This window comes from Siphateles boraxobius, unplaced genomic scaffold, assembly GCF_051911475.1.
Source record: "Siphateles boraxobius isolate OS27281-9 unplaced genomic scaffold, OSU_SipBor_1 22, whole genome shotgun sequence".
Taxonomy (NCBI): domain Eukaryota; kingdom Metazoa; phylum Chordata; class Actinopteri; order Cypriniformes; family Leuciscidae; genus Siphateles; species Siphateles boraxobius.
The window spans coordinates 7,210,015-7,223,807 of record NW_027508833.1 but is presented as its reverse complement, the minus strand read 5'-3'; the positions used below and the strand labels follow the sequence as shown (position 1 = coordinate 7,223,807).

The following is a 13,793-nucleotide window of genomic DNA, read 5'->3' as shown; positions in this document are numbered from 1 at the left end:
CGCAGATGTGCTGTTCCTGTTTGATTCTTTGAATACGCTGCCGAACGATCCAGACGTCAGGGAAAACAGTCGGATGCAGTTTATTTGCAGCATATGCAGCCCGCCAAAGCTTAATTTGAACGGTGAGTGATCAGATGAGTGTGACAGGGCATGTTACTGAAGAACGAGCAGAGAGAGAGAGCCCCTGCTGCGCGCGCGCCTTCAAACTCTCTCTCTCTCTCTCTCTCTCTCTCTCTCTCTCTCTCCCTCGCGCATTTGAATCAAAATCAATTGAGAATTGACACGATGGTAAAAGATCGGAAGACCGAAGTTTCACGTGGTGGAGCATTGTGTAGTCTACGTGTTATACAAAATGATAAACGCTAATAATGTATGCATAAGCAGCACTGACGTTAGCCAATCATAACAGTGGGCGTTAACACTGAACTCTTAAAGGGGAAACCCCTCCAAAACAGACTGTTTGAATCAGAGGTGAGAAACAGGGTGGGAAAAGGTCATAGATCACTATATTTTTAAAGTTTTTTTGTACAAAAAACTATAGTAATACTATAATTGCACCTAAGGGAACATAATAAAACAACAAAAAACCATGTCATGACCCCTTTAAGCTGTTTTGAGCGTGGCATGGTTGTTGGTGCCAGACGGGCCGGTCTGAGTATTTCACAATCTGCTCAGTTACTGGGATTTTCACGCACAACCATTTCTAGGGTTTACAAAGAATGGTGTGAAAAGGGAAAAGCGTCCAGTATGCGGCAGTCCTGTGGGCGAAAATGCCTTTTTGATGCTAGAGGTCAGAGGAGAATGGGCCGACTGATTCAAGCTGATAGAAGAGCAATTTTGACTGGAATAACCACTCGTTACAACCGAGGTATGCAGCACAGCATTTGTGAAGCCACAACACGCACAACCTTGAGGCGGATGGGCTACAACAGCAGAAGACACCACCGGGTACCACTCATCTCCACTACAAATAGGAAAAAGAGGCTACAATTTGCAAGAGCTCACCAAAATTGGACAGTTGAAGACTGGAAAAATGTTGCCTGGTCTGATGAGTCTCGATTTCTGTTGAGACATTCAGATGGTAGAGTCAGAATTTGGCGTAAACAGAATGAGAACATGGATCCATCATGCCTTGTTACCACTGTGCAGGCTGGTGGCTATGGTGTAATGGTGTGGGGGATGTTTTCTTGGCACACTTTAGGCCCCTTAGTGCCAATTGGGCATCGTTTAAATGCCACGGCCTACCTGAGGATTGTTTCTGACCATGTCCATCCCTTTATGGACACCATGTACCCATCCTCTGATGGCTACTTCCAGCAGGATAATACACAATGTCACAAAGCTCGAATCATTTCAAATTGGTTTCCTGAACATGACAATGAGTTCACTGTACTAAAATGGCCCCCACGGTCACCAGATCTCAACCCAATAGAGCATCTTTGGGATATGGTGGAACGGGAGCTTCGTGCCCTGGATGTGTATCCCACAAATCTCCATCAACTGCAAGATGCTATCCTATCCTCATGGGCCAACATTTCTAAAGAATGCTTTCAGCAGCTTGTTGAATCAATGCCACGTAGAATTAAGGAAGTTCTGAAGGCGAAAGGGGGTCAAACACAGTATTAGTATGGTGTTCCTAATAATCCTTTAGGTGAGTGTGTATATGTGTATATATATATATATATATATATATATATATATGTTAGTGCTGTCAAACGATTAAAATATTTAATCGTAATTAATCGCATTAATGTCATAATTAACTTGCAATTAATCGCACATTTTTATCTATTCTAAATGTCCCTTGATTTCTTTTTTTGATTTATTAATTCTCTTATCAACATGGAAAAGTGGAACGGCAGTTGTAATATCCATGTTCTTCTGTCTGAAGTCATCCATTGTCGCCTGGCTTTGACGAGGGGGCGGAGAATTCGCATCAGCTGTGTGCTTGGCCATCAACTGGTATTTCAGACTGTACGTGCTGCGATGATAGCTCAGTTCACAACTACAAAACACACAGATCACTTTGGTCTTGTCAATGGAACCATTTGGCAACTTTTTAAAAGTAAACTTTCCATTCAAAATCTTATTGGCATCCATTTTGGCCTCTCGCGCTCGCCATCCACTCAAAACGTAACGTTAGCCTACTACTCTTTTGCCGGCTCGCAAGCCCAAAGTGTGTGTGGCGTGCCTGTTGTTTTGTTTCCGGTCTGGCTAGATCCGGTGTGGTGTTGTAGTTTTTCTAACGTGTTACAAGAGCATGTGAAAAAAACTACAAAGTTTGTTATAGGCCAAAAAGAACGTTAATCTCGCAATAAAAAATGTACGCCGTTAAAATGGGTTTGCGTTAACGGCGTTAATAACTCGTTTAAGTGACAGCACTATTATTTATATATATATTAACCCTAATCTTAACCCTAAAGTCTATTTTGTTACTTAAAAGGATAGTGCTTATTTGCTCAATTTACAATGTCATCTAAAAAATACAGTAACCAAAAACAACAACAATCAGACCAGTTCGCCAGTGTCATGTCATTGCATGCTGACTATAGGGAATGTTATTGTCAGATTTTGATGTCTAAGGTGAGATGAGTGTATCGCTTCTAATTAACCTAGATTGCATGCAGTTACTGACACTGTCAACAGGCCCAGGATATAGGCCCTATATAATTAAATTATATAGACAAATATAAATAGTCAAATATAAAAATAAATAAATAATCATGACCCAAACAAACAGCAGTGGAGTCAATGTTGTCAATATCTGGCCCAGTTTTCCTGCTCAAATGAACAGATTGCAATTGTTTTCAATTACACGCCTTCAAATCTAACCATCAAATTGTCATAATTCCACCCCATTTTAATCCTGTGATTCATGTTTATTTGAAAGCATGTTTGTCCCTGTCTTTGTGTTTCCCAGGACTGAACGTTGGATGTTTCTACGCTGTTTCCACCCTGCTGAACAGGATGATAATAGAGCATTACCCGGTGAGTTCATTCTGTCCTGATCATCCTGTTCAACATACAGACAGCTCTACTTCTAAATCATGCATACACTCACAAAAAGTATTATTTTATTTTTGGAGATTGTAATAGCATTGTATTTTTTTTTAAATACACTGACTACATATCATGGTATATGATTATGGCAGTTACAAAGCATCACAAATGTTATTTTAACTCTTCCAGTCATTTTTTGCACTGCTAACATCAGTAACAGCTTTAACTTGCAGGATAATCCAGGTATAACTTTGCATTTCACGATTATAATGTGTCATTTCTTTGCCTTCACGTCACGCATTACAATTGTGCAATCCACACTTAGCTGTGGATTATCCCTTACATAAACCATATTGTATGTATGGTAAGTATTGTGGTTTTGTCATCTGATGCCAACACTGCACCATGGTCCTTTTTCCTTTTGGTGGATTCTTTTTTTATTTGGAGAAAACATATAATTTATTCACTGTAAGGGGGTTTTCCGTTTCTTCATCATTTATATTCTTAGCAAATGCTTCATTAAAGTCTGACTGTACTTTTTTTTTCAAGTGATCAGACTCAATGTATTGTGTTATCTAAACACATGACTACCTTGGATTGAAGTGCATAAGAACATGGTCTCATGGCTTGATATATTGAAGATATCTCAGATATCATTACTGTCTGAAATACAGGGTGAAGAGGTGAATGCTGGGAGAATTGGTTTGACTCTTGTCATTGCTGGCGTGGTTGGCTCTCTGATCTGTGGAATCTGGCTAGACAAGACCAAAACTTATAAGTAAGTGATGCATTCTCTATTATTACATTTTCCCCCTGATATCCACATATCATGGTAGCAAAGTTTTTTATGAAAGCTCCAAAAACAGTGATATTTTAGTTTTTTTAATGCAGCTGCTTGAGTTTGTGTTCTGATACATGTTTTTGAGTGGTATTGCATGTGCATTTGTGTTCCTTTAGTAATAAACATAAAATGTATAGACATTTAAGATCCACAAATGATTTTAATTTTTCTAGTATACACTGTAAAAAATATTTTTCAAATTTGTAAATGTAATGTGCAGGTTGATGAAGTATAAATGTAGACACAACATTTTTAATAAAATAAACAAGATAATACAAATGCCACAGGCAAACACTAATGTAACATAGAAAATAACCAAAAACTAACTGAGGAAACTGAAGAGTAACGATAAACTAAACAAGACACAGGTGAAGTCAAGTCAACTTTATTTCTATAGCGCTTTATACAATACAGATTGTTTAAACGCAGCTTTACAGTGATAACAGAAAAAATGATTTCAGCTGTTGTTCATTTCTATAGCAATTCAATAATATTGTTGAATATTAAATTGACAAATGAGAACATAGTAAACAAGGAAACGAGATTCTGCGTCATGGTGTTGATGCTATGGGAACGCTTCCACATGAGCCGCTGTCTACACACACCAATCTGACTGGCCAAACGTATGGACGTTGTAACGTAGCGTATCGTGTCTTGGAGTCCATAAATAGATGCCAGAAATGCGCGTTGACAGATTCGAATTGTCTGAAGAGATACCCAGTCGTAAATCTCGTTCCCTTCTCATGGAACCGGGTTACATATATTGTACGTAACCAAACAATCTGTTTCATACCGTTGAAACTATGGCAACTTCAATACTAATGTTGTGACTACCAGGGTAACAGCTTGCCCCCAATTCCCCCCGCCTCATAGGAGAGGGTGATAGCATCTGTAATCCAATGCGAGATAGGTTGCTTAGTGTTCGCATTACCTCTATTGTGACCACCAAAGCCTACCAGAAGCTGGGAGGATCTACGCAACTGGCCTGAGCGGTGGAATATCTCAAAGCACGAACCGGACATAATAAGTGGAGGCTTTCTTGCTCCAGCGGCTAATGAGGTGCAGGAAAGAAAAATACAAAATGACCGGTTGACCAGTCGCAGAAGGAAAATAATCTGGTCTGGGGTGCAATATAACCCTTTCCTCACCTGGCACAACGTCTAAGCAGGAAGAGGTTACTGACCGGGCCTAAAGGTGACCTACTCTCTTGAGTGATGTTAAGGCTAATAATAAAGCTACTTTGAGAGTCAGCATCTTGTCTGAGACCGACTCCAAGGTCAATGTCTGGTCCCAGGGAGGAACTTGCAACTGGCAGGTAGGCCTCAATCATCTGCAGGGCTCCAGACTAACTTTTCCACTGGTTGCACTAGCATATGATTTGGTCGCACTTATTTTTTTTGCTAAATGCCATGGGATTAATCAATGCATGCTGATGAATAGTGGTCTTAATCTGCATACCCTAATTTTGCACTGATGTAAAAATACTGACACAAGACCTCATGTTAGCAAAATGTTTTAATCTTTTAATGATCAGATCAAAAAACTCTCCAAAAAAAGATTAAAAAACATGCATGTTCTTTTCATTTTTATATGCCTTAATTCCCGAATTCCTAATTGGTGCGTTTCACCATCAGCAGAGGTGGGTAGAAAAAACTGTATTCAAGTAAAAGTACAAGTACTTATAGAAATATTTACTCAAAGTAAAAGTGATAATCTTAATAGTTACTTGAGTAAGAGTAATAAGTATCCAATGAAAAAACTACTCAAGTAGTTAGTTACTAGTTACTTCGGATCATATAGGCCTAAATTAAAAATATCTAAATAATATCATGTTATATATATATATATATAAAACACATGATATTAGATATTTTTAATTTAAATTACTATTTTTATCATAATTAGATCTTTGCAATATCTTTGCAACAAAAAATATTTCTGCAATCTGTAGCCCGAAAACCATTGCCTGTCCTTTGGTTTGTATAATAGTAACTTATACAACTACATTTGGATTATTAGACATTGTCGAAATAAAGTTACTCTGCAGAGTTGTGCATTCAAAGGCATGTAAAGGGAACCATTGACACAGAGTAGAAACTCTTCACATGTGCTCGCGCTCTTGACCGCTACTGAACATCTGAACACAAACAACGATCAAATGCACATAGACGGATCTTCTTCTGTCTGTTCTCCAAAATGTAATTGTGGCAAGGGGGGCGTGGTTTAGCGGAATCCGTAGCGGAGAGCGAGGGCGGAGCCGAGCAGTGAGTAAGTGGGTCAAGTGCAAAATGAGGAACACCTTTTTCTGATTGCAGTAATTGGCGTGGGGAGACTGTTTAAAAGCCGGCTGGTCTGAGAGAGCGGAGAGAGGGAGAAGGACTGTGGACTCGTACACCACCCGTGACTGGAGAAAAGGAAACTTGCTAGACTGAGTTATTTATAAGTGGAAAGAGTATATTGTGAACGTTGCTATAGAGTTTTCTATGGTGAAGGCGCACCTCGTACACATTATCGTTCTTTATTTAAAAAGTAAATAAAGTGTACGAGTTCCAGTCAAGCCGACCCTTGTCTTCTTCCATCACACCCACATTGAACCACACTACACTGCAGCAGGACCGAGAGCTGTTCCGTAGCTGGATGGTACGGGAGGTTCGGCCCGTTCCATCATCGGCAGCCACGTCCCCGGCCCCACCTGTGCCTCTCAGCAAAATGGGTCCGGAAGACGACCCAGAGGCTTTTCTGGACCTCTTTGAGAGGTCGGCCGAGGCCTGGGGCTGGCCGGCCGCGGACTGGCCAATGCGGTTGATACCTTTGCTCTCCGGAGAGGCTCAGGTCGCCGCACAACAGCTGCCAGTCCGAAACCTCCTGGTCTATAAAGACCTCAGACGCGCTATTCTACAGCGGGTCGGCCGGACCCCTGAGCAAAGCCGAGAGCGGTTCCGGTCCCCGGAGTTGGGGGAATACGGCCGACCCTTCGTCTTCGCGCAACAGCTCCGGGACGCGTGCCGCAGGTGGTTGATGGCCGAAGACCGCGACGTTGAGGGAATCATCGATCAAGTGGTACTGGAGCAGTTCGTGACGCGGCTTCCTCGGAAGACCACGCAGTGGGTCCAGTGCCACTGCCCGATGTCACTGGACCAGGCCATCCAACTGGCGGAGGACGAAATGGTGGCGTGCCCAGGGGTCGGCGAGCCCTTACCAGCGGCTTCTCTCTCTCTCTATCTCTCCTCCCTCTTTGTCTCCTCGCCCTATCCCTTGTCCCAGGTCCAGAGGGGGGTTCGTACCCAGACCGGCACCCCGATGGAGGACCCGTCCGGCGTTAGAGCCTGTCCCGGCTCCCAGAGCGCCGACTAAGGAAACATCCCCCGCCCCTGGATCCTCTCCCTCTCTCGTGCCCATGCTCTCCCCACGCCAAACCCTTGACCCACTTCCCGCCACTGGGGCGGCGGGAACGCCCTGGCCGGCCTGTTGGCGTTGCAGGGACCCTGGGCATTTTGTCGACCGGTGTCCCGTGATGGAGGTGGGGACACTGGTCAGGGTCCCTGACACACCACAGGCTGCCCCCGATCAAGCCGGGCTGTACCAGATACCAGTGAGTATAAAGGGGGGTACCTATCAGGCTTTGGTGGATTCAGGTTGTAACCAGACCTCTATTCATCAAAATCTGATTCAATCCGGGGCATTGGACAAAAGCCGCATGGTTAAGGTACGGTGTGTGCACGGGGAGGTGGTAGAATATCCCTTAATGCCAGTCATTATCCAATTTCGGGGCCATAAACATAGCGTGGAGGTGGCCGCACCTCCGGCACCCGCTAATTTTGGGGACCAATTGGCCAGGATTCAAAGCATTATTGGGACATTTGTGTGCGGGTGCCCTGCCCGGCCGAACCGACCTCATTCAGCACCACGTTGAGACCGAGCCGGGTGTAGTAGTGCGCAGCCGGCCATATCGCTTACCTGAACATAAAAAGAAAATAGTTCAGGATGAATTGAAGGCTATGCTGGACATGGGGGTAATAGAAGAATCCAACAGTGACTGGGCAAGCCCGATAGTTTTGGTACCTAAACCTGACGGCTCAGTCCGGTTCTGTGTGGATTATCGCAAGGTGAATGCTGTGACAATTCGACGCATATCCAATGCCTCGGGTTGACGAGTTGCTTGATCGGCTCGGCACCGCTCGATTTTATTCGCCACTGGATTTGACGAAGGGATATTGGCAGATCCCCTTAACTCCAATGTCGAAATGAAAAAAACGCCTTCACAACGCCGTTTGGATTACACCGAATTTGTCACTCTTCCTTTCGGCTTGTTCGGGGCTCCGGCGACCTTTCAGCGCCTGATGGATAGAATTCCCGGCCGCATGCTGGATATGCCGCTGCTTACTTGGATGATATTATCATCTTTAGTAATGACTGGCAGTGTCATATGCAGCATTTGCGGGCTGTCCTCGGGAGCCTGCGAGGGGCCGGGCTAACGGCCAACCCAAACAAGTGTGCGGTTGGGCGTGTGGAGGTTAGGTATCTGGGCTTCCACTTGGGTCATGGACAGGTGCGTCCCCAAATTGATAAGACGGCAGCAGTTGCAACCTGTCCGAGACCTAAGACCAAAAAGGAGGTTAGGCAGTTCCTGGGGCTAGCGGGATATTATAGAAGGTTTGTGCCTAATTATTCGGACCTCGCTAGCCCGCTGACTGACATAACTAAAAAGGAAGCACCAGATAGCGTCCACTGGACGGAGCAGTGTCAGCGGACCTTCACCCAGATAAAGGCTGCTCTATGTGGCGGACCGCTCTTACAGGCTCCTAACTTTGCTCCCTTTCATCCTACAGACTGACGCCTCGGACAGGGGGCTGGGCGCTGTCCTGTCCCAGGAGATGGAGGGTGAGGAGCGGCCGGTGCTGTACATTAGTCGGAAGCTCTCTAAAAGAGAGACTAAGTACAGCACCATTGAAAAGGAGTGTCTTGCCATCAGGTGGGCCGTTCTCACTCTCCGCTATTATCTCTTGGGACGGGAGTTCACCCTCTGTTCGAACCATGCTCCCCTGCAATGGCTCCACCGCATGAAAGATACCAACGCGCGGATCACCCGGTGGTATCTGGCTTTACCACCTTTTAAATTTCAGGTGATCCGCAGGCCGGGTGCACAGATGGCTGTGGCTGACTTCCTCTCCAGGTGGAGGGGGGGGGGGGAGGCTGCAGGCCGGATGGCTCCCCGGCCTGAGTCGGGCGGTGGGGGTATGTCCAAGGGGGGCGTGGTTTAGCGGAGTCTGTAGCGGAGAGCGAGGGCGGAGCCGAGCAGTGAGTAAGTGGGTCAAGTGCAAAATGAGGAACACCTGTTTCTGATTGCAGTGATTGGCGTGGGGAGACTGTTTAAAAGCCGGCTGGTCTGAGAGAGCGGAAAGAGGGAGAAGGACTGTGGACTCGTACACCACCCGTGACTGGAGAAAAGGAAACTTGCAGGACTGAGTTATTTATAAGTGGAAAGAGTATATTGTGAACGTTGCTATAGAGTTTTATATGGTGAAGGCGCACCTCGCGCACATTATCGTTCTATATTTAAAAAGTAAATAAAGTGTACGAGTTCCAGTCAAGCCGACCCTTGCCGACCCATCACACCCACATTGAACCACACTACAGTAATGAAATGTATATTTTTGCAAGCAAGTTTAAACTGGTTAAGTGTGTCTAAGGCAGGCAAAGGCATTTTTCAAGTCGAGTTCGCACGCCACTGCGCAAAACACACACATTACAGCGGGATGGAGGGTGTTCATTTCATAAACCGGGGACAATGGTAGCTTATTTAATGTAGCCTATAAATTAATGTACGCTATATTTCCAAAAAACGGATAATGTCATACTTTGTAGTAGTGATATCGTGGAGTAATAATCTGTTTGGTTGTAGAATGAAATTAAATCGAATGTGTCGTCCTGTGGAATCATTCATTCACAGACAGCATACGAAGATGTTCAACTAATAAATATCTGCATCGCTGGCAAAAATATTGTGCATTTGCAGATTTGCTTTCACTAGACCAGGGCTATTCAATTAGCTTCATTCGAGGGCCGGATTATTAAATCGAAAAGTTGAGGTGGGCCGATGGGTTTAGCTTATTTATTGAAACATAACAGTATCAATAAGTAAGCTTAGGTATACATAAAAGTATTGTATTTACTTGGAAATGTGGAACCCAACAGTTTGCAGATTTATCAGACCATAATACATAACTTATTTATCACACCTATGTACTAATATATGAATTATACAAGATCATAGCTATTGGTAAGAATTATTTTATTAATAATTATTATAGGCTAAAATTAAAATATTCTGACAGTGAGATCGTAGGTAAAACCATGCATGGCTACTCACTCACACTGTATAATAAATGCCTAAACAGGTAAAAACTATACACACAATTAATTATATATTTCTCTAGCCCCCTAATAAATCTAATGCAATATAAATGACTATAACATAGTATTCAATATAAATATTCCATATTTCTGCCCAAACCATGGTAAATTACTACAGTACATTCATGGTAAATGTTTGTAAGGGTGGTGATTAGGGATTTAGTCTTCTAACTTCGTTCATGGCACAATGTTTCTGCTATTTACCTCATCAGTCGTGTTGGGAATGTTGAGGCTGTTTCATCCGATTTAAAACTAGTTAAAATCATTGAGTGATTTGTGGTTTGTAACAGAGAGATGTGTCAGACTGAAACGCTTCTAACTGGATGTCGCAACGCTGTTTAATAATAGTGTCCGGGACTTGGAGTAAACGCAACTCCTTTAAGCTTGCGTTCCGTTATCCACTGGGCCGCGCTGCGTAGTTCAAAGTAAACTAGTGAAACAACGGAAAACAGCAATATTTTTCACTATTTGTTGTTACTGACCGAGAAACGGCTTAAGATGATTCAGTGACAGAACGGTCCGAACGAATCCGAATCGTTTCAGGCCGTTAAACAAGCGCGTTTGGCCAATTCATGGAAAGGAAATAATCGAACCAAAGAATGATTAATTCAGGAATGATTGATATCGCTGGTTCAGTCGACAGAAATACGGGACACACACACATAATAACTGCTGAAATATTTGGACTGAAAACGTTTCTCAGGTCAGTCGGAGCGCTCATGGTACACACACAGTGCTTATAGCCGTACAGCTGCAGGTGCCACTTCGGCCACGCGCATTTCTAACCAAATTTAGCCACACCGCCAGGAAAAGAAGAGGAGGGAGGTTGGGGTGCCCTCGGGCCGGATGGAGATGATTGGCGGGCCGGACCTGGCCCGAGGGCCGCCAATTGAATAGCCCGGCACTAGACTGTAGGTCCACGGCCACTTCATCCAACGCTCTTGATGTTTTTAAATCTTCCTGTTACGACTCCGAGTCGAGGGTGAATTGAAAGCGCTTCAGACAATTCAGTGCGTGCAGGAAACTGAACAGATCATTTAAACTGATTCGCGAACCGATTTAGACAGATCTGCCAACTTATTTGATGAAGTCTTTGAACAGAATCGACTCAAATGAGTGATTCATTTGTGAATTGAGCATCGCTCATGCTCATAAAAAGACACAGCGCGCTTGGAATAACGCATTTAATGTATTCCATTAAAAATAAAGTAACGAGAGGAACGTCGCCCAACGTAACGAAGTAAAAGTACAGTTTTTTCATTAGAAATGTACTTGAGTTAAAGTAAAAGTACCCCCATTAAAATTTACTTTTAGAAGTACAATTTCTCCTAAAAAAAAAAAAACTCAAGTAAATGTAACCATTTACCATCAGTGTGCAATGCGCGTGACGTGTACGTTCGTTAATAAATAAACTGCAAGTGTCTTGCGGAAGAACATTGTAGCCGGAGCTACTTCTCTCCGTTACTTCTTACTTCTCTATGGCGAGTCACTGGGCAACTCCTCAGCCGAGCAGACCCCGGGATAAAATAGTCAGAATATAAATACTTATTATAGGCATACCGTAGTGATTCAGGATAAGTCAAAAACATTTCCTTTCACCTGGTTCACTTCATACCTTTCTAATCACACGCAGTTTGTACAACTAAAAAATCTTAAATCCCTTCCTCCTTCTGTTAGCTGTGGTGTCCCCCAAGGCTCTGTCCTATGTCCCCTACTGTTCCTAATTTACCTCCTCCCACTTGGTAATTTCTTCTCTAAATGTGGTATTAAATTACAGGCAAACAGGCTCCAGGTTAGGAACTTGTTGGTCATCTTCGACAGCACTCTTTCATTTGAAGCTCACATCAATAGCATAACCCGGTCATGTTATTTTCCTCTTCGAAATATTGATTGCCTCCGTCCATTTCTCACCCCGCCTATTTCTGTTATTTTTGTTCATTCGCGTCTCACCTCTAGCATTTACTACTGTAATTCTCTTTCATCTGGTTTACCACTCAAATCTCTTCTTAAACTCCAGCTGATACAGAATTATGCTGCTTGTATCATAACCCGTACTAAATCTATACAACATCCCATTACCCCATCACGTCAACAGCTTCATTGACTTCCTATCAAATTCCACGTTAAATTCAAAATTCTCCCCCTTGCTTACAAATCTTTCAGATCTCTTACAGCCTTACACCCCTTTTCGAACTCTCTGCTCCTCTTCATTGGGTTTTCTCCATACACCCTGTGCTCGTCTAATCACCATGGGCCCTTTGGAATTCTCTCCCAATTAAAATACGTAATTCAGACTCATTATTTCAATTAAAGTCAATTGATGGGAGTCGTTCACCATTATAAAGCAGGGGCACGGCATCACTCGTTTTCTGCATCTCAGTCTTGCCATTCATACAACTTCGAAAATAATTTTTAACTTTTCTTAAATTGTTAAAACTCTTAACTTTGACTCATGTCGAGCAGCTGAATGCCTCTAATGTGCTTTGCTCTATAATAGACCCTCTGTTTCTCCTAATCACATCATGAGTGAGAGGATTTACCAGGACAGATCAGCGGTTACAGGGTTTATTACTCATGCTGACCTTGATTCAAAAATGTGCTAGTGGGTTTATAACTCTCTCTGGTCTTTACATTCGATTACTCTACATACAATTAAAACATCACCCTCAATCCTAAATATGCGCTTACAACGTTGGAGAGTACATAGTTATTAATTGTTAACACGTTTTCAACCTCGTCACAGTAAGCTTGGACTTAATTTACTTGTAATTTGGGTAGATAGCTGAATGAATTATGGTTGTGTCTGTGTGCCTTGTGTGTAAATCACACACTGTAATTGACTTTTTTTTTTGCTAATGTTTATTGCCAACCTGCTACATTTTAAAATGTTGGTAAAAGTGTTTTGATGTCATAACATAGTTTTATGCAAAGAATGGCACTAATATGTCTTTATTAATCAATAATATGCCCTTATTATTATAACTTGTGTGAAAAGGAATGAAAGTAGTTGCTTTTTTACTGCCACTAATGTTCATTTCAACTAGAAACTGCAATACATTTTATGTACTACAGGTACGTTTCTGAAGTTTTGCAATACACGTTTTTCCAGTTTTGCAAAATAGAAAAAGTAATGGAATTCATTTGAACTTTAAACATTTTGCTAAATTTTAAGTGTTTAAAGTCAAAATGATCATTGACATATTTCTGTTGATTTTTGATTAATAGCTTTATGCAAAGTCTACTCAAGTCAGCATTATTAAATGCATGAATGCCTGGTTTCATAGCAAGGGCTTAAGCCTAATCCCAGACTATAATGCATGTTTGAGCTGTTTTAACTGAAAGCATATCTTAAAATATGTCATTCCCATTGTTTTGTCTCAAGATGCACACCAGTAATGTTTTTAAGGCACATTTATAAAAGTTACTTGAATGTCCTAGGCCTAATCATGGCTTAGTCTAAGCCCTGTCTGTGAAAACTTAATAAATGACAACAATAAACTGTAAATCCCAACATGTTCAGTGTTGAGCAAAAAATTAA

At 42.5% G+C, this 13,793-nt stretch overlaps 1 protein-coding gene and 1 long non-coding RNA gene across 2 annotated transcripts in view; one reads left to right on the top strand and one right to left on the bottom strand.

The window, feature by feature from the left end:
* The window catches only part of flvcr2a (FLVCR choline and putative heme transporter 2a), a 94,551-nt gene that overhangs the window by 17,737 nt on the left and 63,021 nt on the right, over positions 1-13,793 (top strand). Inside the window, exons 4-5 of the mRNA XM_077238528.1 lie at positions 2,921-2,988; positions 3,675-3,778. Of these exons, the coding sequence (XP_077094643.1) occupies positions 2,921-2,988; positions 3,675-3,778 (172 nt within the window). The remainder of the gene's footprint in view (positions 1-2,920; positions 2,989-3,674; positions 3,779-13,793) is intronic.
* LOC143746613 (uncharacterized) overlaps positions 1-13,793 on the bottom strand; it is a 299,149-nt gene that overhangs the window by 227,776 nt on the left and 57,580 nt on the right. The window lies entirely within an intron of this gene.